The 24,414-nt window shown below is 57.3% G+C and overlaps 2 protein-coding genes across 2 annotated transcripts; both read right to left on the bottom strand.

Moving 5' to 3' along the window:
* Nucleotides 1-74: 74 nt before the first annotated feature.
* On the bottom strand, nt 75-6,346 carry DUSP15 (dual specificity phosphatase 15; the record flags this gene model as incomplete). Its single annotated transcript, XM_082007312.1, has 7 exons — nt 75-287; nt 459-630; nt 1,072-1,146; nt 1,778-1,827; nt 2,266-2,348; nt 5,080-5,113; nt 6,326-6,346. 7 exons carry the CDS (start codon nt 6,344-6,346, stop codon nt 75-77), a joined length of 648 nt encoding a protein of 215 aa, XP_081863438.1.
* An 11,511-nt stretch (nt 6,347-17,857) lies between these two features.
* On the bottom strand, nt 17,858-19,201 carry PDRG1 (p53 and DNA damage regulated 1; the record flags this gene model as incomplete). Its single annotated transcript, XM_082007314.1, has 5 exons — nt 17,858-17,940; nt 18,260-18,340; nt 18,709-18,783; nt 18,937-19,012; nt 19,118-19,201. 5 exons carry the CDS (start codon nt 19,199-19,201, stop codon nt 17,858-17,860), a joined length of 399 nt encoding a protein of 132 aa, XP_081863440.1.
* Nucleotides 19,202-24,414: the final 5,213 nt, after the last annotated feature.

Genomic DNA, 24,414 nt, shown 5'->3' with positions numbered 1-24,414 from the left:
CGCCCCGCTGTGCTGTGGCTCCTTCGTCTCTCCCAGGCTGTTGGGTGATTCTCGCTGCTCTCCCTTGGCTGGGGTCACTTCAGACAAGCCGGGATGCAGGAGAACGTCCTCTTCACCCGCAGTAGGAAGGGAGTCGTGCTCCTGATGTCTCTGGCCCTTGGGACCAGTCCTTGCAGAGCTCCCTCCGTCCTGGACGGTCCTCCTCTCCCCGCCGGCAGCAAGGCCTTTATTTCTTCCTCATCGTTGAAAGGGCATGTCCCATACCTCTGCTTCAGGTGCCTGCGGACCTGGGGAAGGAGGGAGAAGCAAATTAAGGTGTCTGTTTCCAAGGGCAGGTCCAAGCCTGCCAGCAAGGGAAGCGGGAAGCAACCTGGTCCCCTGGGGACTCGTCCTTGCTCTGAGACCCGTGGGCAGGCTCAGCTGCGGAGCAGAGCACGGGTGGCAGAGGCTGGTCCCACCTTGCGGGCTGCGCCGCCGCCGAACTCAGCCAGCTGCTGCCTGAAGCCGGGGTTGGGGTTGGCGACAGGCCGGATGGTTCGGATGGCCTCCAGCACCTCCTGAGAGCTCAGCTCCGTGACGGCCATGACGTAGGCGACGACCACGGTGGTACTGCGGGAGATGCCAGCGAGGCTGGCAAGGGAAAAGGCAGAAGGGGCTGCTGTTGGCAGCACCACCCCGACCCCACGCTCGCCCCTTCCTCCATCGCTCTGCTCCCGCTATTTTGGTTCCTCTTCTCCGAGAACTTGCTCTCTGGGAGGCCTAAGCCTTCCAAGGTCCTCTCCATCAGTGCCTATAAATACCCGCTCCTCCCCGGGGAAGCGAGAGCAGCAGCCGCTGCCTGGCCGCCTGCCCCAAACCTCGCTCTTCACGCTGGCTCAGCTGCAGCAAAAAGCTGCCCCGTCTCCAGGGCTGCCTGGGTTTGAGGCACAAGCCACAGCCGAGGGTGGATCCTGGGTGGATCCGTGGGCATGGAGCCCTCTGGCACAGGCTGGCTTTGATCAGGGGTCTGCAGCCAAAGAGGGGGGCTGGGGCCTGGGGACATGGCATTGGGCACGGGGAACGAAGTGTTACCAGTGGACGAGGCAGTTCCCTCCGTGCAGGCGACACTGGTGGATAAAACTGATGCATTCCTTGAAGTGCCTCTTGCTAGCAGGAAGAATAAACCAGACAGAATAAGGACTTCAGGGGTGGAACAGGATTTTTAGGCTGCAGGCAGAGCAGGCTGTGTGTTTGAGGGTGAAGCACTAACATAAACTGCCTGTTGCTTTACAGGCACTGCCAGCAGCTGCTGAGACCTGAGCAGCTCAGTGCTGTTGTTTCCCAAGGGAAGGTGCACGGGCCAGCTCGTGCCGTGCTGGGGATGGGAGCGGGTGCCACTGTGCAGCTGTGCTGGGGACGTGCGGGGCTGCCCGGGGACTCGTGTGACTTATGCCGGGGCAGCGGGAGCTTGGCTGCTCACGCCTCCAGCCACACCAACGCCCTTGACCCGCTCTGGCCCCTCCAGGCACCTCCTGGGCGACGCTCACTGCTCCTCTCCATGGGTGCTGCAGAGAGGCTGCCCCTCGCCTCGCCCCAGGGACCCGCTCCCCCGCAGTTACTGAGCTGGGATGCTGTCGGGGGCCAGAGGTGGTCCCCAGCACCGGGGCATCGTGCCTCCAGCCCGCTGTGCTTGAGGCACTGAAGGCAGCACCTCAAGGGCTCGGGGTGCTGTGAGCCCTCACCCCCGATGGCCCCCCCGTGTGCCCCGAGCCGGCCCTGGCCTCTCTGGGGTACTCACATGTTGGCCTCGGGGGTGTCGGGCAGGGGGATGCGAAGGTAGGTAATGTCCTGGAAGGCACAAAAGGAAGAGGAGAAGCTCAGGGAGCTGGGGGGGGGTCACGCACGCTTGCAGGTGGTCTGGCAGTGCCTTTGCTCCTCGCCCCAGTGCTGCCTGGGGGCTTCGCTCCCCCAGTGCAGCAGCCCCCTGCGTGGGGATGGGGCCGCCCCCTCCCTTGGCAGGGGGAGGGCGGGGGGGGGGAATTCGTGGGAGGGGTGGGAAACAAGATGAGGCTGGAGAGCTGGAAACAGTTTCCCGTCAGTGTTCAAGGCCGGGTTATAGTCACAGGACGGCCAGTTTCCCATGCTGGGGGGGCTGCCCAGCTCCCCCGGGACCACTGACCGGAGAGAGGTGTATGTGCCATGGGATGCTCGGAGGGGGAAGGAAGATGCTGCAGGATGGAAGGAGCTGCAGAGATCTACATGGTGGTCTCGGGCACGGGACCCTACCTGCAGCAAGGGCTGGGGAGATTCATGGATCGAAACTATGTGCGTGATCTTGTTCCGGCTTAGCTGCTCCAGGTCTTTGGCATCTAAAGGGTAAAACTAGATATTAGCATGTATTTGTTTGTTACCCTTCTCCTCCCACAAGCACATCCGCCGTGCTCCCGCAGACAGCCCAGCACGCAAAGCCTTGCTCCAGAGGATCGGCTGCATCGCACCCTCCACGTGCAGCGGCGCAGACATGGGCAAGTACGCAAACGCACCCTGGAAATCTGGAACGCAAACCCCTTGATACCGAACCAGAGGCCTCCTCCCTCCGAAGGCACTTGACCTCGCTGGTGAGAATTCACATCTGCTTGGAAAAACTCCCTCCTTTGCGAGCAGGCAGCTTCCCGCCTGCCTGTACTTGTCCCCAGCTTGGGGAGGGGACGCGCTCCCTGCCCGCACCTCCCCATGCAAACATGCACATAGCAACGGGACCTGCTGCAGCCTGAGCGATCGCCTTTACCTTGTTAACTACAGAGGTGGAGCTGCAGCCATTCCTATCAACCCAGAGTTTGGCTCAGCCTGACTGAGCTCCCCTGGAGCACCCAAGACATCTGCAGAAAACACCTGAACCGCGACTTGCGGCGCTCCGCGTGTCCTCTCTGCAGTTGCGCGCACAGAAGTGGGGTATCCTCAGCTGCCTGGGGCGACGACCTGCTTCTCACTAATGCTTCGGCACCCCTGGCTGTGACCCTGGCCATGACCGGGGCCGCTGGCCCAGCACAGCGGCGGTTTGGCTGGGAGGGGAGCGCGCTCCTCTCGCTGGCTGAGCAGCTTCGTAGCCATCCCCCTTTCGTGCCCCCACCAGGGGATGCGGCGGGAGCTGTGGGAGAGGAGGACTAACGTTTTCCCATCTCATCGCTTGGGGTTTCTAAACTTCCACGTGGTGTAAAACCTTGGCTCGGGAATGCAGACCGCAATGTGCTAACGGCATGATGTGAATTTTAATAGGAGTGAGTCTCGAGGGAGAGACGCTCCGCGGGTGAGCCGTGCTGTGTGCGCGTGGGTTGGGAGGCGAGGACCCTCGTGGGGACTCACACAGCACCCACCACCTTCCCACCCGCCTTGGGCAGGCAGAGTGATGGCAATTAGTGACACCAAGGCTTACAGCCGGACAAGCTTTCAGTCGGAGAAGATGTCTCTGAGCTGTCAGAGCTTAATTCAGCAGGCCTGAAGTCTCTGTCGTTGCCCTGGATCTCTCGGCAGAGCGATGCGTGGGTGGCATCGGGCCGAGACCACATGTCAGTGGTAACTTGCAGGAGCCCCCATGATGAACCTGGGAGCTGGGTGCCCTGGCTGCTCTGTGCCCAGCCACCTGCAGCCCCCCCAGCCCACCCCAAGGTGCTCCCTGGGACACGGGGCTGCCTTGGCCAGGGCTGCTGCTCTGGTTCCAATGACATTTTCTTAGCAGGTCACACCAGTGGTTTTAAACCTTCTCAGCACTTGCAGCAGGAATCAAGCTGCTGAGCTGTTTGGGAGGCGGGAGCAGTAATAAATGCTGTTTTTTCATGGCAGGTGCCAGTACTTGGTCATGAATTGCCCCCTGACAACAAAAAACCCTTAAAATAGTGAATTGGCATGAGAAGGGGTGACTCCAGGAGAAACTCCCTCCTGAGGGTGGGCAGCACCCTCCCACATCTGCTACATCTGTGAAACTGGGGTGCATCACCCCAAGCCGCCCTGGTCCTGCTCACTCGTGCTGGTGTGGCACCACCAGCTCCTCTGCTCCCAGCACGGGGTCCGTGCCAGCTCAAGTGCACGGCACAGCCCACCGCCGTGGGTGAGCTCCCACAGGACTCTCTTAAAGCAAAGCCCGGCTTGCCCTGGCGCCCCGCCGCGTGCCCCCATCCCCTTCCAGCCTGCCCAGTTCACTGCCTCGCGGAGGGGAAGCGGGATGGCTGCGGGGGCTTCCCGGTCCCAGCCGACAGCGTCACCTCAGGGACAGGCTGCCAGGACCTTCCCGGGTAAGGCCAAGGCTCTTCTCAGCCCCTTCCCCCATGTGCATCTCGGGAGCTCAGGGCAGCTGTTGAATAAGGAAACCGAAGTGAAGGCAGAGGGTTTCTGCCTTGCGTTTCCCCTGCTGCCTCCACTCTCGCCGTTGCCAACACAAACCAAGCCGCAGAGCGGTGCACGCAGTGGGCGCTGGCAGGGCATGGGGCAGCGTTTGCTGGCAGGGAGGCATGAAAGCGGCGCGAGCAAACGTGCTGTGGGGTTTGCGCCGTGGTGTGTGAGGTTTGCGCAGGAAAATCGCTCAATGCAGCCGAGGAAACCTTGGCACAGGAAGATGTGGCCTGAGTTAGCCCCGCTCTTCACCGTCTCTGTCCATGCTACCCAGCTGGAAGGCTCAGCACCTGCATCTGCTCGAGCCTGAGCCCCCCACACTCCCCCCTCCCCAGGGGCAGCTGGGGACAGGCAGGGAAGGCAGGGGAAGGGGCTCTGCCAGCCGAGGGACGTCCTGAGCTGGGCTCAAGCAAACTGGGGTGATGGGGAGCAGGGTGGACTGGAGAACAGCTCTCATCCACCAGCTAAAAGATGAGGAACCGTGTGCTCACACACCAGGAGATCCCCCAAGCCCTCCCGCTGCGCTGGACAAGCCCTGGAGAAGCCGAGTGCCCACTGCTGACCCCCTGACATAGTCCACCCGAGGGCAGTGCCGGCAGAAGGCGCTGTGAGGGTGCGTGGGCAGGGAGCTCCCTCGTGGCACCAAACCGTGGGCCGTGGCAAGCCCAGCTCCCCGGCTGGAGGACATCTCTGCGGTGGCAGGGTTCTGCTTACCAATGAAGTTCCCAAGGTAGAGGCCGGGGAGGATCTGTGGGACACAAGAAGTGGCAGCGTGAGCAGTGACCTCATGCTGTGGTACCCACCACACTGGGACCCCCCACGGGAAGCAGAGATCTCGGTCGGAAAGGCAAAAGTTCTGCCGTTAACGTGACAGTCACCAGCCCCAGGGCAGAAGCGGTGCTGGTGCAGCTTGTCCTTGTGAAATTCCACTTCTCATGATGAAAAGATAATTGACTATGCCTCCGTTAATTGCACTGCGGATGCAGAAGCAGGATATCTTGCATCCCTTCTTACCCAGAGCTATTTTATATTTTCCCTGTCTCCCAGTCTGGGCAGTGAGGCTCCCCAGGCTGCTCACCCCGCGTCCAGCCGGTTCCCCTGCTGAGATCTCTGGCACCTGAGCAGGCAGAGGTGATTTCTACCAGCACAGCTGTGCTCGCACTTATCTCGCTGCCCACGTTTGGAAACGCTTCTCTTGGTCAAACAGCTTAAAGAGGGGTATTTTTATGGTTCCTAAGATTTTTAGATCAATTTGCTGTTGACAGGGTGCCTTTGACTTGCAGCTGCGGCACTGAAATGAGCTGGTAGCGGTGTCAGTTAGCAAGGGTAGCTCCCAAGGGCACTTTTGGGCCCCAGCACCCTTCTGACCCGCTCCTTGCCGGAGAACACAGGGCAGTGCAGCCCCGGCTGCAGCAGCGGGCGCTGCCCCAGATAACGAGGGGTTATGGTGCTGGGGAGGGGTGTTCAAAACTTAGGAGCTGGAGATTCTCGCAGAAGGTGTCTCTGTTCACCTGTGACAAGGGGAAGCTCAAACGACCACAGAATAGCGCCCGTCCCCTCTGCCCAGTGATGCTGAGCGCCAGCCCAGCCCCGCCGAGCAGGGGCTGCGGGACCGCCAGGCTCAGGGTCGCCCAGGGCTCCCGGGGCGCGCTCGGGAGCTGCTTTTAGGGGCACTGGGAGAGGTTCCCCCCGCCCTCGGAGGGGCTCGCTGCCCTCCGCCCCCCAGCCCGGCTGCGGGCCGGCACAGCGCCCCTTGCCCGCGTCTCCCCCGGTTCCGCTCCGCCGGCGGGAACACGGGCTGCCCCCCGCCGAGCCCTGTGCCGCACCCGCACCCGGTGCCGGCCGCTGAAAGGGCGCCTGGCACGGCAGCACGGGCCGCGCACCGCCCGCAGCGCCAGCGCCGGGCCGAGGCCCCGCGGCACGGCCGGCCCGCCCGCGGCCACCCGGCGCTCCCCGTTACCTGGCTCATGCCGTTCCCCATGGCCGGCGGCGGGCGCCGCGGCGGGCACGGGGCGCGGCTGTCCTCGTCCCCCGCGCTGCCGGCCGCCCCGGCCGCCGTCCCCGCTCCGGGCGCTGCCCGCTCGGGCTTCCGTCATGAAGGGCCTGGCTGCCCCGGGCCGGGGGCCGGGCCGGCGGCGGCCGGGCCGGCACGGAGGGGAGCGCGGCCGCCGTCCTCGGCGGCTGCTGCCCGGTCCTGCCCCGGCCGCTGCCCGCGCCGGGAGCCCGCGAGGGAGGGGACGCTCCCCCTCCGCGCCGTGCGTGGGAGCGCGGGGCCGCGCCGGCTGCTGCCTGTCGCCGCTGCCCGCCGCGGCCGCACAAGGCCGCAGTGTTGGGAGAAGAACAAAACCTTTGTCCCGCTCCGTCAAGGAAGGTCTGTGCGGCCGCACGGCCGAGCGCCCGGCGCCATGCCCGCCCCTGCCCGCCGCAGGCTCTGCGAGCCCCCGGCCCCGCACACCCCGCGGCTGCCCGCGGGCAGGCAGCGGTGCCCTGATGCAGGCAGCGGTGCCCAGGTGCAGGCAGGTGACGCGGTGGCCCTGCCCGGGGTGGCGGGGGCTCTGCAAGGTTGGGCAGCGCGCGCTGGGACCGGGGGAGTGCTGGCCCCGTCCCCGACCGGCGGCAGCGCCGGGGGTCGGGGACCCTCCACCCCTGCGCCCGGCGGGGTGGCACGCCGCGGCCCCACACGGGGGGCACAAGGCGCGGGGAGGGGGGGTGCCCCCTGACCGGGGACATGGCGGGGACGCAGGCTCGGGGGGGGCTGAGGTGACCGGTCTGAGGCCCGGGGGAGCCAGGCCGGGGAGGGGGCGCACACCGGGGAACACACACGGGGCGGGTCAGGGACACACCGGGGGTGAGATGAAGCCGGGGGGGGGGGGCAGTCCCGGGGTTCCGGTTCCGCGATCGCCCCCTGCTGCGCAGCGGCGTGGTTGCCATGGAGACCGGCCGGCCTAGTGGGCGCCGGCGCAGGCCCGGGCCCAGGTTAAGGCGCAGGCCCAGGCCCAGGCCCAGGTTAAGGCGCAGGCCCAGGCCCAGGTTAAGGCGCAGGCCCAGGCCCAGGTTAAGGCGCAGGCCCAGGCCCAGGTTAAGGCGCAGGCCCAGGCTGGTTGCCCGCAGAGGAGCACAGAGGCGGCAGTTACAGCCAAAGGCGGGCGGGGGTAGCGGCCCCGGGGGGTCCCCGGCTCTCGCAGCTCCCCGAGCAGGGGAGGGCGAGCGCAGCGCCAGCACAGCCCTGTGCGGCGTTTCTGCCCTACGGCCACCGGAGGACGGCGCATTGCGATAGGGCCTCCGAAACGGCTGCGTTTCGGGGAGTCTCGTTTGTACCCGTGGGCAGGTTTAGTTACGACAGGTAGAACTCTTACAGCCTGGGGGGCCGGGCAGGACGCGCCCCCGCTCTGAGCCTTCGCGCTCGCTGGCACGAGCGGGGCTGGGGCCGGTTTGTGACACCGGGCCGTGACCTGCGGCGGGGCTGGGCCGCTGCGGCCGTGCGGGCCGAGCCTGCCTGCAGGGTCGGTGTGGGCAGCGCTGGCCGGTGCTGCCTGACCTGGAGAGGGGGGTGCTGACTGCACGGGAACGCTACAGTAGAAATGGTAGAACGTGGATTGTAAGACCTGCTCTGTTCTAGCTCCCCACGTTCATGCAGGGATACAGAAAATTGACATCAAGCCTTTTCCTCCACAAAGAAAAAGCAGTTCTCAATGGTATACTTTTTTTTTTCTTTTTCCTCAGAGTATGTGGTGCACTTAATCCCCAGAAACTTCTCAAGGGCAATTAAAGTGAGTCAGACTGTGGGAGAATTTGTTGTGCTGAACCTTATATTTCTCTTTCTACCCAGCTGAGTCAGAAAACTGCTTAATGAAGAATCTGAAGAGGTTTCGGAAGCAGTTAGAAAGAGAAGCAGGAATGCTTGAAGCGACAAAACATGCCTTTATTCCGAAGACCATCAAAATGCCTTCTGAGTACCATTTGTTTGTGGAAGAATTTTGTAAGAATCCTGGCATCGATTGGATTATGAAACCGGTGAGTATGTGTTCTCCCAAGGAAAATGAGACAGAGATGAATGTATGCGGAGGGAGAGGAAAATATGCAGGAAATCCGCAGGAAGAGTTGGGCAGAGCAAGGTGGCTAGGAGCAGCAGTGCTCCTGGCCAGTTTCCTCATCAACATGTACTACCAAAACACTACTTCTTCTGTAACAATTCCTTTCAGCAGTCAAAAGACAGCTCAGTTTATTTGTAGAGCTAAAGTTAACTCAGTGGTGAAGGTATAAAGTGCAGAGTTCTTCTGTGGAGGAACAGATTGTTCTCCCAGGGGTTCTTGCTGTGGGGTTATGGGCCAAGTTCATGCTCTGAAATCTTTCAGTTTGGCTGCAGGTGTGCAAGAAGGTGGATGTGTGTGCAGGGCAGCTGTCTAATTGGGCTTCTGGCTAAGCAGCTTTCTAGGGCAGACCCTAAAGATGGAGCTATGAAAATATCTGTTTGGTTTTAGGGAAATCCCACTGCACTACATGTCAGCAGGTGTAAGTCCAGTCAACTTATTGAGTGGACTTCCATCCTGAGAATGTGAAGAGATGATGGGAGACTCCATGAGCAGCCTGCAGTGCAAGTTGGGGTGGATTTGGTTGGCATTAGCTTCTCTCTGCTCTGCAGTTAGGGACCTGAAGAGTAGCCTCATGCTCTGAATCACATTTGTCCCCCCAAACCTGTAGGTACCTGGAGCTGTACTGAACACAGCAGCTTCCCCTTCAGCCCGTGTCCTGGGGACCAAGGAAAAATTGTGTTTTCTTTTGATATTACGACAATACACTGTGACACTGAGAAATGCCTTGCTTCTACCAGATGATTTGAGCCATTTAACATCATGAGTATCGTGCCGTGGTGAATAATTAAAAATACCCCCATCTGTGAGACCTGCGAGCGAGCAGTCGCTTTGCTTTGTGCAGTAGGTCTGGCGAGCAGGCTGGGACAGGAGGGTTCGCCTTACCCTGCGAGTCGGGCCCCTCCATAAGGGCACACTTGTGAGAAGTGAATGGGAGGTAATTATGCAAACTAACATGTGAGTTACAGCCAGGAGGATAGCAGCTAGTGATTATCTAACTCTACAAATGGAAATGTGTTAATTGGCAACAAACCCCCTTATATTAAGCTGATTTTATGCCCACAACCTCAATTAACATGGTAAATAACCAGAAGACAGTAAACAAGGATGTATGAAAAGCCTGTGATTACTGAGATTATACCAACAGCTTAAATGAAATAGTTTGTGGCTGACCTCAAAACTCACAGACAAGTAAAAATAAACTCCATGTTACTCCTTGTGTCGGTCGGTGCCCTTGACCAGCCCCGTGTTGTGACAACTCAGGTTGCCTCCTCCCACACTCAGATGCAGTAGTAGTCAGGATGTGCACATGCCTGGGGCTGCAGGAGCCTGGACCTCCTTCGGAAGCTGCCCTGAGGAGCCTTGCTTCTTGGGTGGCTTATCTGGGTCACTCGTCACCCACTTTTAGTACATCGTGCAGTCTAGGCTGTCTTCAGGATTGTTCTGCTCTTTCTTGCCATAGTTCTCTGACATCTTTCATGACTTTCCTGTTTAATTAAGTTCTTCTAGAACGTACACAAATTTAAAATGTGACTTACAAAATTCCCAACAACATATGTTGTGTTACTTATATTTCTGCAAGCATGTGACAGAGTTTGTTTATCCAGCATGGTGGAACTTCCCCATAGGCTGGCTGCCTGCTCTGCCCTTTCCTCCAGGAATCCTCCTAACACTTACAAATCTGAGCTTTTTGCACTAGAGGGCTGTTGCAGGATCCCACTGCTCCCGTAACCTTAAATAAATGTGCTTGCATACAAACAGATGGTGAATCAGGTTATGCAGGGCTTCTATACTGAAAATCTGGGCAAGAGCAGGAAATGCTAAGGTTAAAGCCAGTAACTCTGCTCCTCCATCTGTATGTTTGCAGGTCACGAGGTGAAGGAATTTTCCTGTTCTGAAAACTGAAGGATGTTATTGATTGATGAAGGTGAGAGCGACTCTGTCTTCTCCTTGGGGAATACCCAACAGGCACTTTGGTATTTTGCTCTTATTTCATTCCCTCCTTTGCTGGTGAGTTGTTCTGTTCTCCTGTGCCTGTCTTGTGTAATACTCCTTCACCATTCCACAGGGCAACAGCAAAGTTTCTTACCGGGACTTTTCCCAAATGGTCAGATACTTTATTTGGGATCTGACTTCTTACACTTTGTGTGCATGTTTATATATAAACTTCTGCTATTAGGTAGGTCTAATGCTAGGCAGCAATATCAGCAACTGGGTTATATTATACATTTCTCTGCACTTCATAGGTTGAAAGTTTGACTTGAGAGTTTATGTTCCACTGACATCTGTAAGTGCAAACCACCACTATTATGCCAGAAATGGATTTTCTTGCCTTAACGCCCAGTTGCTCCTTTCCTCTTCTCCCAATTCATCCCGCTGAAGACCTGGTTATACTGAGGTGGATTTGCTTGTGTTTCTAATACACGATTTACTCTGAATAGCAGAGGTGGTCACTGTATCCTACCTGTCTGTGTGTGCCATAAAGAAGGGTAAGAAAAAGAACGTAGAATTGTACTGCTTGGTATTAGATGCGTCAGATGAACCTTGTCACTTCTGACTCCTGCAAACACCTATAGGATTCATCTGTCCTGCCGCTGCCACCCTGTCTCTCTCCTGTCTTTTTTCACTGGAAAACTGGTGTCACCAGATCACTGGAAATGTCAGTTTGACAAATCAGCTAGGACCGAAGCTGAAATGTCAGTCCTGGTTTTCTTCTTAGTTGTTGTATTATCTTAGTATTGGCAGCCTTTCTTCTTCTTGGCTTCACAGAACATAAGAACAGGGTGATTCATGGGAGAGAACTATTTGATTTTCTATGTGTCACACTTGCTACTCTATTAAATTTGATAGCTTTCATGTGATTAACACATCTTCCCAAAAGGTATCCCACCTCAATTTGATGGCTTAGGAGACAGGAAAATCCATCACTTCTCTCTGTGAAAGTTCAGCAGAGCTCATGCTTGCTCTGAATGATCAAAAGCCTTTCCAGAGTTGGGGCACAGCAAGCCGCCTTGGGTGAAGGTGTGCTGAGGTTTGTAGATGTGGTGACATGAAGAGCTTTGTGCCAGCCATGACGTACAGTACTACCTCAGGCCAGTCACACTTTCATTTTCTAGACACCGCTCTTGATAACTTCTGTTTTTTGGTTGTTGGGGTTTTTTTCTGCAGTTTTTAGTAAGATATCATCATGCAGGGTTGGATTTAAGCTCAGGTGGCTAAAGCCTGTGATTACAGACGGGGAAGATAATTAAGTGGCACTGGGGCAGAAAAGGACTGTTTAGAGTGAGAATTCCGTATTTGCTTGTTCACTGTCTGTTTGTCTTGGATCCTTATTGCTACTTCATTCCCGAGCTTCATCTCACAAAGGTGGCAGTGCAAAAGACTGCACCTGATTATGATCCCAGGAAGGTGAGGGATACGCTCTGCCTGCAGATACTCTCCCACTGCCTGCTGTTGGGGCGGTTCTGGCAGAGACAAGCAAGCTGACCTCATCCTGCCAGCTGCCATGCCGTGGACGTGTGCTGCAGCCACTTAACCATGCTGCCTTGTCTCCTGATACCCATAAACGTGATTTCATTGAGAGCAGCTTTAGGAGAGAGGCTGAGCGAGCGTTCCGCTTTAAGCGTTGCTTTGCAGCTGGCTGTGCATCTATAAGGCTGATCTTTTTTACTTTAAACCTAATAACTTTCTGATTAGTGCTGTTCTGAGATGTAGATATCTTATAGCTTAGTCCTTTGCTTCTAAGACCTCAGCGGTACAACGAGGTTGACGTTGCTGGACACAACTGTCGCTGTTAAGCTTCTTGTCTCAAGAGGTGGCAGCTGAGAGAAAGAGAGGGAGAGGGGAAAAAAGATCTGAAACGGGATGTCAGATTCCTTGTGGATGCGAGATGAGGGTCAAATGTTTGAGAGTAATAGAGGATGGTGTTGAACTTCCCGATTTATAGGCTGCTCCCTTCTATAAATCTCTCCTGACTGTACGGAAAGGAGAATCTTTGCAATACCCTGATAGAAGAGAAGATGTTGACTGCTGTTGGGGAGCTCCTGATGGGGACCTGGGGACCTTTTCTCCCTATAGCTGTACAGTTGTCATGCTTGAATTGTTTAACTGCATTGTGGGGCCGGTGGCCTCTACCTCCTGGTCTCTGGGTTTTTACTAAGAATCCTTGCTGGGCTGTGGAGATTACAGGGTGAGGATTGAAAAAAATCATGTGGACTAATTGCATGATCATCTTCTGGGACTGGCTTCATATAATTGTGTTTGGGTGTCTCGGGGCTGCAAGTGGGTGGTTCAGCAGCTCAGACAGTGCTTGACCGCCAAGCACGGGGCAGGGTCGGTGGACTGACCTCTTTGCAGACATGGACAACGCTTTCATCCACAGCCTCCAGCGTGTTCAGGTGATCAGCAGTAGCAAACACTGCTTTGAGCTCTATGGCTATAGCATCCTGGTCCATCAGGATCTGAAACCGTATGGCTGTTAACAAACATACAAGGGGTTGTAGCATCAGGCCAGCTGCTTTCCCTGGGGCAGGGTTGTTTCATGCTCCTGCTGCATCTTGTAGGTAGGTGCTTGCAGGCTGGCTGAGAGTGAGGCAGTCTGGAACCGCAAGTGAAGTGTAGAGAGGTTTGATCTGTTTTACATGAAGGGAACTGCCGTCCGGAAGGATACAACTGCTTTTGCTCGGAGTATCAAGGTTTATTAGCTGCGTGCAATACCATGTAACTTGGTCTGTAGGATCTCTAGCCCTGTGTTGTGAAACCCTGCCAATTTGGTTATTTCTGAAGTATATCCTCCTCCAAGTATCAGTGTATCACAAGTATCACAGCACTTGCCAGAGATAGAGGGTTGTTCTCATCTCTTCTTCTGCTTATATATCTTAGAGCAGTGCCCCATCAGCACTGATAAACCTGCCGCTGCCGTTTGGCTGCCAGCACTAAACATAACCTGTGTCTGTGGCGCCCTGGCTAAAAGGCAGACCCCAAGTGAGAGAGGTCCCTCCTGCTAATTGTGGAGAAAAGGACTCCACAGGAGTTGAAGGTATTTAAAGCAAAGCAACAAGAAGAAAACCAAACCTTTAGAACATAATTTGATTCTAGACTTATTTTGTAAATACAGGTTTTCTCACCGGCTAAGTGAAAAATATGTATTATTAAAGTTCAGCTGAAATTCTCAGAATTTTATCTGCTACATACGCAACCCAAGTATTGCAACAGCAGGAACCCGAGAGTGCAACTGGCTTGTCATTACAGGAGTTGAGAAAAACAGAAACAGAAAATAGTACTTCAGAAATGACAAGTAAATAGGGTTATTATTCTTTCAGCCTTAATCATGTAAAATGCAAGCAGTACCACAGGTAAGGAAATTTCACTTAGATATGATTTGTGTTGACGGTGTTCTCCTACAAAACGTCTTCTCTAATTTATATTTTTTAACTCTTCTCTCTAACAAGACATGGTAGCTGGTATACCTGTTACAGCCCTGTGTCCTGTCAGCTTCAGTCCAATATTTCACGTGGTGCCACTGGGGACAGCTTTATTTCAAATGAGCAAATAAAATGCAGCTCAGCTGTCATCCTGGGTAGCTCCAATTTGCACAATCTACTCTGTTCTTAGCCTCAAACCAAATTACTGCTCAGGCAGCCTGCACGTAAAGAGCCGGAGTAACTTCAGTTGGTCAGGAAACAAATGAATCGGAACGAGTCCTCTATGTCCTCACAGTGCTCAGAGAGCTCTCCTACGAGAGCGCAGCAGCGCTATTTGAATGCTGTGTTGTGCTAGGAAACAGTTCCCAGGAGACATCCACATTCCGCCACTAAAAAAGGGTTAATGCTCATTCTGTGAATTCTCCTCGGCATTTACTGCTGCAGCTAGACTTTGGTTTTCACTTGTACGTCTTTCTGGAAGCTAGAGGGATTTTTTTTTTTCTTTAGTACCATCAAGAACAGGAATAGAAACTTTGCAATAAGCTCAGAATGTTCTTTGGCTCAGCGCATGGGAAAGAGATTTAGGGTTGGATTTCCTATTGCTTCACACTTACTCCTGCCTGCTAGCAGGGTAATGATTTTGTGGAGAGGCGTTTCTCTTAGATGAACCATTGGCAAAACTCCCTGTTTCTCCCTCATTTACTGTTGTATCTCCTCAACTGGCTTCTGGAGGTGAATGCTCCACCCTCCTTCATTGCCAGTAGCCAGGGGGGCTGTGAACTCAAGTGTCATCTACCCAAAGACACACTTCATACTGTGGACAGGGAGGGCAGGCAGGCAAAGATGTTTATTACCTTCTAAGGTTTTTTATGAAAATGTTTGGAATGGGTGGTCTGGTTCCATGTCGTTCTTGGCAACTGAGCATAATACTCTAACCTTTATGGTGATTAAATGATGAATTTCCAGAAACAGAGCAAAGTAAACAATCGTACTGCCCCTTCAGAGTGGGAAAACAAAGCGGCACGGGGCTGCAAAGGGAATGGAGTCTGTCAGAGCCGGGACTTGCACAAGAGCCCTTTCAGAGGCCCTTCTGCATTGTGCCTCCCACACTTGCCACTTCTGGAGCGCTCTGTTCCAAGCAGCTTGTCTTGCAGACTTTTCTGATCGACTTTATCACTGTGCTAACCTCAGGTATTACTAGTGGAAAGGTGTCGGCTGCTTTCAGCTGTCCAGCTTTGTCTCTGACTGTCTGGGAGTTTATTCGCGTGCGCAGACAGGTAATTGTCATTGCTTAGGTATTTCAGTGCATGTATTTGACGTTGTAGGCTGATGGGGAAGGAGAAGCGTGTTGGAGGCTTTGACCTGGGCCTGTCGGCAGAGGGGAAGACCTGGGTACCCTGGTGAACGAGAACACGATGGCAAACATGCATATAGGTGTGTGCTCATCCAGCACTGGCAGGGTGCCCTGCTCACGTCGCTAAGCTAGCTGCATGTCAGCAAGAGAGGAGCAACGCACCTCTCACTCAAGAATAAAAGAACAAGAATGGGCTTGTGGGCTTTCATGGGATTAAGAGACCAAAAGGAGCAAATGCTTTCCAAAAGTGGATGTAAGCGGCCAGGCTGCAGGAGCACTGTTGGAAACAAGCATGTAAATGTAGTGGGAACAGTTTTGCTCATAGTCCTGCTTTTCAAGTGTTAAGTCACAGCGGAGCTCTTCCTATGCCAGCTTTGCTGCAAAAACCGCTCTACAGTCACTGTGGTGACTGTTTACTGGGCACTTCCCTGAAGCTAGTTGTGTATTTTATGGTTGGGAAGTAACACTCAGATTCCGAAGTTGTACTTCTGAGGTGATAACTTGTATCGTTAAGTACTCAGCTCAGTGTGCCTACAGTCATCTCTGGCTGTAGCCTCTAACTAACAAAACACAGGTACAGCTTCACCTGAAAGTGGGACAGGAAGGAAGAGTAAGGTGATGTGTAACTCCCCTGTTAATGTTTTCCTTTCAGGCCGCTACGATGACAGGAAGAAACAACAGTACTGATCTCAGGCTTGCGATAGATCGCCATGGATGAAGGCCACTCTCTCTTCCTCATAGAGTGCGGTGGCAGTTCCTTCTCTCAAGACACTGCTGGCTCAGCACAAGGCTCTGGCCTTCTTGCTTCTGAAGGTTTCCCAGCTTGGAAGCAGCAATAAGCTTGAAGGAAGTATTTCATAATGGCTGACACAACACACAAGGGATGCTGGTTTCTCGGCTGTCCACCTGCACTCACATAGCTTAGTTCTGCACTGTGTAAGAAACTAAAGGGGCTAAACACATTCTGCACAGCAAAACAAAGCTTTTGGGGAAGGCAGGCACCTGATCCTCCTACTGCTACTACTATGGAAACATGTCAGAGCAGAAAACCTGTTGCCATGATACTGTAAAAATAACCTCGCCATCACACGTTACGGAGACATTGCCTGGCTGTACTACACAGGTTACGCAAGAGCGCGGCTCTAACACAGGGACTTGGCACTTTATTGCCGCTCGCTTCCAGAAGAGATGCAATTTTCTGAAAAAGCTACAGGCAAGACAGTTCAGGCAATAAGTCAAAGTTATTTTTAATCTGTGTATATAAAACTTAAGCCTGAAGTGGACAGCCTCACTTCTAGTTTAGGATATGTGGCGTTAGCTACAGAATTTTAAACTTAGATTAAACAATGGTAGTTGGCTTTTTAGATTTAAAGAAATCACACCTCTCTTTTTAAGGAGCCTGAAACAGGGTATGTTTGTAACTCTGCATAATCTGCAGCGCGTGTGGAACTGGACAAGGCAGCACCAGGCTGCCTGGAGAGGGTACCTCTGACCTGTTATGCTGGAAGGCGGTCAGGGAGCCAGGAAAACGGTGGTGCTGTGTTTAAAGTTCTGCGTGGCTGTGCAGAAGGGAAGAGAGCAAGGGATCAGGGCCAGTTCTGTTATGCATGCTAGGTTTGACAGAATAGGTGAGCTACCTTGAGAGCTGGAGAAAGAAGGGCAACTGTTGTGTTTAAAGTTTTTTAAATTCTATCCAGAAATATCTTTACAGAAGTTCAAGAAAGAAAGAGCTTGGCAGGACCCAGACACTTTCCTTACACAGACAAAAATCAAACTCACTGTAGTCTGTTACTAATTATGATTAATTTTTTTTAAATCTTATGTCTTAATCGAGTTGTGCTGGGGTAGCAAGTTCAGACTAAGAGTAGTGTAGAAGACAGTAAGTGTTAAAACCTTTGAAGAAACCATTACTGCTTAAATCAGTTGTCCTTTTACTACAAGACAGGCTCAACAACTATTCCTGCTCAGCTGTCTTCAGGCTGCTTTTTTTAAATATACATACATTTTCTTCCTTCATCTAGATTTGAAAGCCTCTTTCCTGTGGTCTCTTGCTTTCCAACTTAACAGTAGGACATGCTTTCCCAGCGAGATTAAAAGGATGCTGCCACCCCCTGTCCCTCCCTACACATATCTAAAGAGATTCCTGACGTGCTTCAGATGTACAACTTTGCTTTGTTTTAATACTACAGGCACACACAATTCCTCTTCTGTGCTTTGGGCACACTGTGGATTCCCAATTCCTCCTACTCCTGTTCCCGACACGATAGTGAACCAGCTCTGAAGCCAAACTCCAAAAGCACTCGCATAAAAACCTAACAAGGAACATACACAGGGAGTTAGATTTTAATAATCCCACTTCCAGCCTGGCCATGGGCTCACCACTCTGTCCCAGGCCATGCCTCTGCGTGGCTCTGCCACCCAGGCTACAGCGAGGAGCAGGAAAGGGTGCATGATCCAAGAAAACGGCAGCGACGTAGCTGAGGAGCTAAATACTTCCCAGTGCCCACCAGGGACCTCATCCGAGGCGGGCTCTGGGCATGCTAATGTCCTCTTGCAAACCCCGAAGCCGCGGCTATAGCAGTGTGAGCTCCAAGGGTGACAGCCGTGATGATGGTACGGCCACCTCAACCCTCCAGGATGCGATTGATTAGTTTCATTTCCTCAGCGGTCATGGGGTTCAGGTTAAATCCCTTCAGCTCAGCTTTACCTGAGAGAACACACAGAAAAATCAGGGGTTTGCTATAAAATAAGTGAAGCACTCCTCATTAAACTCTACAGGAGCTGGGGCGAGGGCAGGGACAGCCCTGGAAATGATGTGGGGTTGCCCCAGCGTGATGTGGGAGCCTGCTTAGTGTGCTAGTGGGCGACAGCTCCACGCCAGGAGCCATACAGTACCGCTGGAGCAGGGGAGGGATTACAAAGCCTGCGGGAAAGCGGCGGCAGGAGCAGGCAGGAGTTTCTGGACCTTCCCGACACACAACGTCTGCTGCCAGACACGGAGACGGTTCCAGAACAGGAGCGGTTACCTTGAGCTTCGAAGAGGCGGTTGACCTTTACGCGCAGCTCTTTCCGGAGGTTGTTTATCTCGCCATCCAGATGTTCCTGGTCTGAGAAACACAAGCAGGACAGGAGTGAGGAGGTCTGTGGGCTCTGGGGTGCAGGCAGAACCTCCCGGGGGACGCTGGGTGTGGAAGCCCAGGCCCGGAGGACAAGAGAAGGCTCAGCCCGGGCTGCCCCAGGGTCCTGCCCTGCCCACTGCTGCCTGAACCCCGGGTTGCTTCGTGCCCGGACGTGCTTCCCAGGGCGCCGCCTGGGAGAACCAAGTGATGGCGATGGCCAGAATCTGCCTGTGAATGGTCTCCAGAGGTTTTGGGCACTTCGAAGCCCAGCGCTGGACAGAACCCTGATTATTTTTCTAAAATCTTACTACGCCTAGGACCGCCGGTACACCACGCCCGCGGGGCGGCTGCCTCACCCTTCTGCAGCATCTCCTGCGTCTGCACTTTTGGGAGCTCGACGAACATGTTCCCGAAGCAGACCATGGCCTTGCCTGGGGAGAGGAGGAAAAGAAAAAGGCTTTGTCAGGGCAGCTTTCCTCCCCGGACGCGCAGCCGCTCCTCCGGCCATGGGGCTCACGGTGGACGCGGCCGGCTGGGCCCGGGCCGCGGCGCGGCTGAGGCGGCACCGGGGATCCCGGCCTCACCGTCGGGCTCCGGGTCCTTCTGCAGCGCCCGCAGGGCCTCGCGGTTCCGGTTCCGCTTCACGTCTAGGTCCACGATCTGCAGCGGGAGAGAGGCAGCTGCAGCCGGGGCTCGGGGCTACCGGCGGCGGGGAAGGGGGAGGCCCGCCGGGGCTACCGGGGCCGAGGCCGGGCCGGGCCGTACCTGCTGCCGTGCTGCCAGCACGTCTTCGGCCAGCTCCTCCACCTCGGCCAGGTAGCGCAGCACGAAGGCCGGGTCCCGCGCCATGGCGCTGCCGGCTCCGCCCCGGGTCCGCCGCCGCTCCCCGCCGGGCCGCAGCCGCAGCCGCGCAGATTGGTTCCGCGGCGGGAGGGGTCGGATCGGAGCGCGCCCCCTGGCGGCAGCCCCGGGCGCTGTCCACGAGCCACGGACACACGCGGGGGTTTGGAAAATCCAACCCCGCGCCCACGGGACTGCGGTCACCCCGTTGCGGACCGAGTTGGTGAGGACTGAGCCGGGGCGCGGGGCCGGCTATCGAGGGCCGCGGGCCTGAAAACACGAGTGGCCGATCTCGCAGGAAGAGGGCGTGAGTGGACGTGGCAGGGAGGGAGGGGCCCTGCCACAGCCGTGACGGCACAGAGCGAGCGTGGGAACCGGTCCGCAGGTGGACTAGCGATAAACGTGGACCCCGGGACTGGCTGCGGGGACCCTGGGACTGGTTCCGTGCCCCGGCCCCACGGGGACGGCCGCGGCCCCACGGGGACCTGCCGCCCGGCAGAAGGACAGAGCGCCGGGTGCAGCCGAGCGGCGCTGAGCCCCGGCCCCTCTGCCCCGCCGGCGGCGGGGCCCGGCCGGCAGCCGGCTCCGACCCCCAGCCCCGCTCCCCGCAGCCGCGAGGGACGCTGGGCTGAGCGCCCCCCGCCGCGCCGCGGGTCCCACGCGCGTGAATTATTTATGCCTTGTCACAGCCCGTCCCTGACACCCGTCGGTGTCAAGCAGCTGGGCTCCTCAGCACATCAGCTTGCCTCCCCGTGCCTTTTTCACCCCAAATGCAATAAAGCACATGAAAAGCGCAGGGCGATGACCTCAGATTTCATTTTGTGTGGCTGGGTGGCTTGTCCAGAGCTCAGCAGGCAAGGGACTGCTGTCCCCGGGGAGGGGAGCTGGCTGCGGTCCCAGTGGCCAAGCTCACCCTCGGCCAGCCCTGGTGGCCCCTGGTAACCAGCCCAGGGGAGCTTGGAGCAGCCGCAGGGCTCTGCCAGGGCACCGCATCGGCCTTCTGCCCCGAATGGGCCTGCCTGCAGGAAGGGGGAAATATCGCCCCTCAAAATGGCATTTATCCCCTTCTTTCCACCCTGTGGAACCCGTGAGCAAGAGGAGATGGAGAAATGGGGTGTTGGACACGCAGGAAGACCCAGCGCTGCCGGCAAGGGCTGGCAGACCCTCGCTGTGTGAGCTCTGCGGTGGGAGAGGTGCCCCCGGAGCCCGCCCAGGGCTGGCGGGTAACAGGGGATGCGGGTTTTCATGTCCCATGTCCCTGCTCTGGCCAGACCCCCGAAACTGCTCCTCCCTGGTGAAACCACCGAGTCCCCAGTTCAGAGCCACCGGCCCCGCTTCCCCGCCAGCCCAGGCACCGCACGGGTGCTGGTCCCGCTCCTGTCGCTTACTGGTGACAATGTGCTGCACGCGTGCCTGGGGTTCTGCACTCCCAAATTGCCCAGAAGGTGTTGACTGACCTCCAGCATGGCAGCACCTCGCCGGGGCTCTCCCTGCTCGTAACCTCCGGCCGGTGCTGCCGCGTCTCTGCCAGCAGCAGAGCTGGCCATGCCGTTACTGCCTCCCTGTCTCAGTGCCGCGTGATGACGGTGACACCGTTGCTTGTCCATTGATGGCACAGGGACCTCCAGTCTGTCTTGGATCGGTGCTTTTATGGGAGGGAACCCTGGTGACATCCCCAAGGCACCGAGCACGGGCTGGAGGAGAGGAGAGGCATCAGCGGTGCCGGGGGGACCTGACCTTGGCTCGTGCCCTTCACAGGACTCATCTTGGCGAGAAGCTCCCCAAAGGGCGCGTGGTGACCCCCAGTGCTGCAGCACCTCTGGGCTGCCGGAGACAAGGGTGACCGCACGGGGACCGCAGGGGGACAGGGATGGAGGGAGTGAGGCGGCGGCTGCCCAGTGGTCACCACACTTCCATGGGCCAATAATCCCTTAAGGGAGATTACCCAGATTGGAAGATTACTGGCCCTAATCCCATAAGGTCATTTGTTACAGTTAACTGGGGAGAGCTCCTCCGTCTGCGGCAGCGTGTGCTACAATAAGGCGGCTTCCAGGGGAGCGGTGGAAGCGAGCACTTATGCACAGCATCCTGGCTGGGCTGGGAGTGATTCACACTCAGGTTGGATTTTTTCCTGACATTAAGCAAAAGAGGCAGCGGGATTTGGGCTGGATGCCAACGCTGGAAAATGCTCGTTTTTTCTGTGGGGATGGCTGACTGGAGATCTACAGACTGGATTGGGGGCAACCTCTTCCCAGCCACCATCCCAGGCCTGGCTTCCACAGAGGCCCAGCAGGACAGGGTCACAGGGTGGGATGCAGGACATGGGTCGGGACATGGGACGCAGGATGCAGGACGTGCATCTGCTTTTCTCCTGCAGCGTCACACTGCAGCATCCACTGCGGAGCAATTGGCTTCAGCTTTCTGCTGGGCATGAAGGCAGCATTTGATCCTTGTTGCTTTGACGGGATCAGAAGAGAAGAGCCCCTGATCTCATGATGTGTGCTGGGATCCTAACGAGAGCTGGAACTCCATTCATCTCCCAGGGCGACACATTTTTTAGACCAGTGGCAAAAGCTCTGTGGGCAGTGAAAGCGCCAGCCATCCGTCCTGCCGCACATGCACGGACACAGCCTCCTGAGACAGGGGGTTGGCTGCAGAGCTGGGAGCTGGGATGGCACTTGGGAAGCATGGCCTGGCTGGGTGGTGACCGTCCCCTTCAGCGGGCTGGAAACCTTCTCCCACCACCTCCACCAGCAGCCCACGTGCTGCCCAGCGAGGCCAGGAGGAGGGAGTGCTTTCCAAGTCTGTGCGGGAGGGATGGGATGGGATAGGATGGGGACGAGCAGCAGTGGAGGGGCACACAGTGACTGTCTGGGGTTGCCAGCAACAGTGCAGTGAAGGCAGGGTTTTGCCAGGGATGTTGGGCTGCATGGAGGAGCAGGGGCCTCTCTCCCTGGGAAAGGGGGGACCAGCTCGGCACCAGCGTGGGGGAAGCTGCAGCTGAGTCCGCTGTGGCAGGAGGGATCGCAAAGCCACGGGCACTAGGAAAATGTTTGCAGGGCAGCAAGTGGCGGCTGGTGGTGCGCTCTGCATGCCTCTCCCCAGCCGAGCTCCGAGCCAGCCGCAAATCGTCAGGGATTTCTCCCGGAGCTGGCGCCGGGGGCAGGCCTTTTGCCTGGAAGCTGGGCTCAGCCCGGGGACCAGAAGTCTGTTTGGACCAGTTGATCTTTATGTGCCCTCCTGGGAACTGGGCAGTCAGAGGGACCAGCCGGCCACCCGCTGCCGAGGGCTGCTTTACTTTGCTCTGTATTTTGTTGTGGAAAGAGCAGGGTTTGGTTTCAGCATGTTCCTTTTTGTTCCTTGCAGCACTTTTATGTATGCAGCTAGAAGCCTCCCTGCCTGCCTGCTGACAGCTGCATGGGAAGACTTGGGGGATGTTTATAGGGTTTTTTTCTCTCTCATTTTTTCCTGTGGCTGCTGGAGCCTGTTGTTAAGATAAATCAGACTTCAAACCACAGTCTCCGTGCTCTCAGGCTGTGGATGTTTAACTCTGCTTTCGGAAGGGGCGTTTCAGGGTCTGTGAAGGGAGGTGGGCCTGTCTCTCCCTGGTTTCCAGGTCCCCTCTCCCTGGTGCCGTGCTCACCATCGCAGCGGCACCAGGTCTGCTCCATTGCCCAGCCAGGACAGAGGCTGCCCAGGGACCGAGCACAAACAGGGCTGGGGCTCGCCAGGCGTCGGTGGGGACTCTGGCCAGCGGAGCCCATTCTCCGAAGGGGCCCTGTCCCTGACAGGCAGATGAGAAGCTCCTTTCTTCGGGCTCTGGGCGGCTGGGAGCTTCCCCTCCCCCAGGCAGGCATTTGTCGAGGGGATCTGTCAGGAGCGTCTCAAGGTTAGGTATTTCAGTCGCATTACCCATGCTAATACATGCAGCACTGGGAGAGCCTCGCCGAGGGCCTGACTCTGCTCCCTTGTGCTGACTAACGCCTTCCCCCCGCCCCGCTTGTTCCCTCGGTTTTGTGCGCCAGGAACCCAGACTCACCCCCGGTTTGTGCTGCCCCCCTCGCTGCTCTGCAAGGCGGAGTTTGGAAGTTGGCCATGTTTCCCGGGATAAAACGCGCTCCCCCTTGCTGCGTGCTGCGGCGTGCACATCGTGGGCCAGGCTCCAGCCACGCGCGTGGCTCCGCCGCAGGCAGGCACGCGGGGCTGAGCCTTGGGGGCTGAAAGGCAGCGTGGAAGCAACAGCCCATCCCTCTGGGCTGGGGGCTGGAGCTGCCTTCGTGAGGCAGCTGCCTGCATGCGATCACCCTCCCTGGAGACACGCTGCAAAGGAGCAAAAAGGCCTTTCCCTGCCAGCGGTGCCAGGGATGCCAGCACAGTGCCGCTCCTTGTACGAGCACGTGTCCAGTGGTGGTACCAGCCCCTCGTGCTGCCGGCCAGCCCAGGGCAGCCTGGCTCTGCCAGACATGCTGCATCTGAATTCTGATGGACAACAAAAGGAGGAGAGATCATGGGGCAGAGCCGAGGAGCAGGGCAGCATCTGGGCACACGTGCACCCAAACCCCAGTGCCCAGGTCCACCCGGAGGCCTTGGCACTTCACCTGGTTGTGCGGCTCCTCGGGGACTTCCCCAAGGCTGGAGCTCTCTCTGTGAAGCAGGGCTCAGGTTCGGCCCAGCAGGTCCCTGCTGGGACCCCCTCGGGCTGCCCCGGGCGGGCCCTGCCCCGGCCCTGGGGGAGCAGAGGCACCCGCGGCACCTCCATCTGCCCAGGCCCGTGGGGGGCCACAATGCCCTGGCCCGCTCCTGCCTGGGCTGAGGGCCGAGACTCGGGCCAGGGGGGCCCGCGGCCACCAGGGGAGCTCCGGTCCCCGACGGGCTGGGTGGGGGTGGCCGGACCACATGGCCGCTGCCCCGGGGGGGTCCGCCAGGGCCGGGGCCGGGTTCAGGGAGGCACCAGGGGCCCGGCGGCCCTTGCCGGCGGGGAGCCCGGGGGGTCGGGGCCGAGCGAGGGAGGGGCCGGTTGACCTTCCCGGCGGGGGCGGGGGGCGCGGGGAGGCGCCCACCGGTACCGTGCGCTCCCCCGGGACCCCGAAGGGCGGCCGTCCTTCCCAGGAGGGGAGCGGCGGGGGAGCAGCTCCCGGGCCGGCCGGGGCGGGGGGGGGGTGTGTCTCGGCGGGGGCCGGGCGGCGGGCACGGGGCGAGGCCGGCGGGGGCGGGCGCTGCCG

Source organism: Phaethon aethereus, assembly GCF_964289735.1.
Source record: "Phaethon aethereus genome assembly, chromosome: 16".
NCBI lineage: Eukaryota > Metazoa > Chordata > Aves > Phaethontiformes > Phaethontidae > Phaethon > Phaethon aethereus.
The sequence above is the reverse complement of the archived record's forward strand: the minus strand, read 5'-3'. Positions and strand labels throughout refer to the sequence as shown.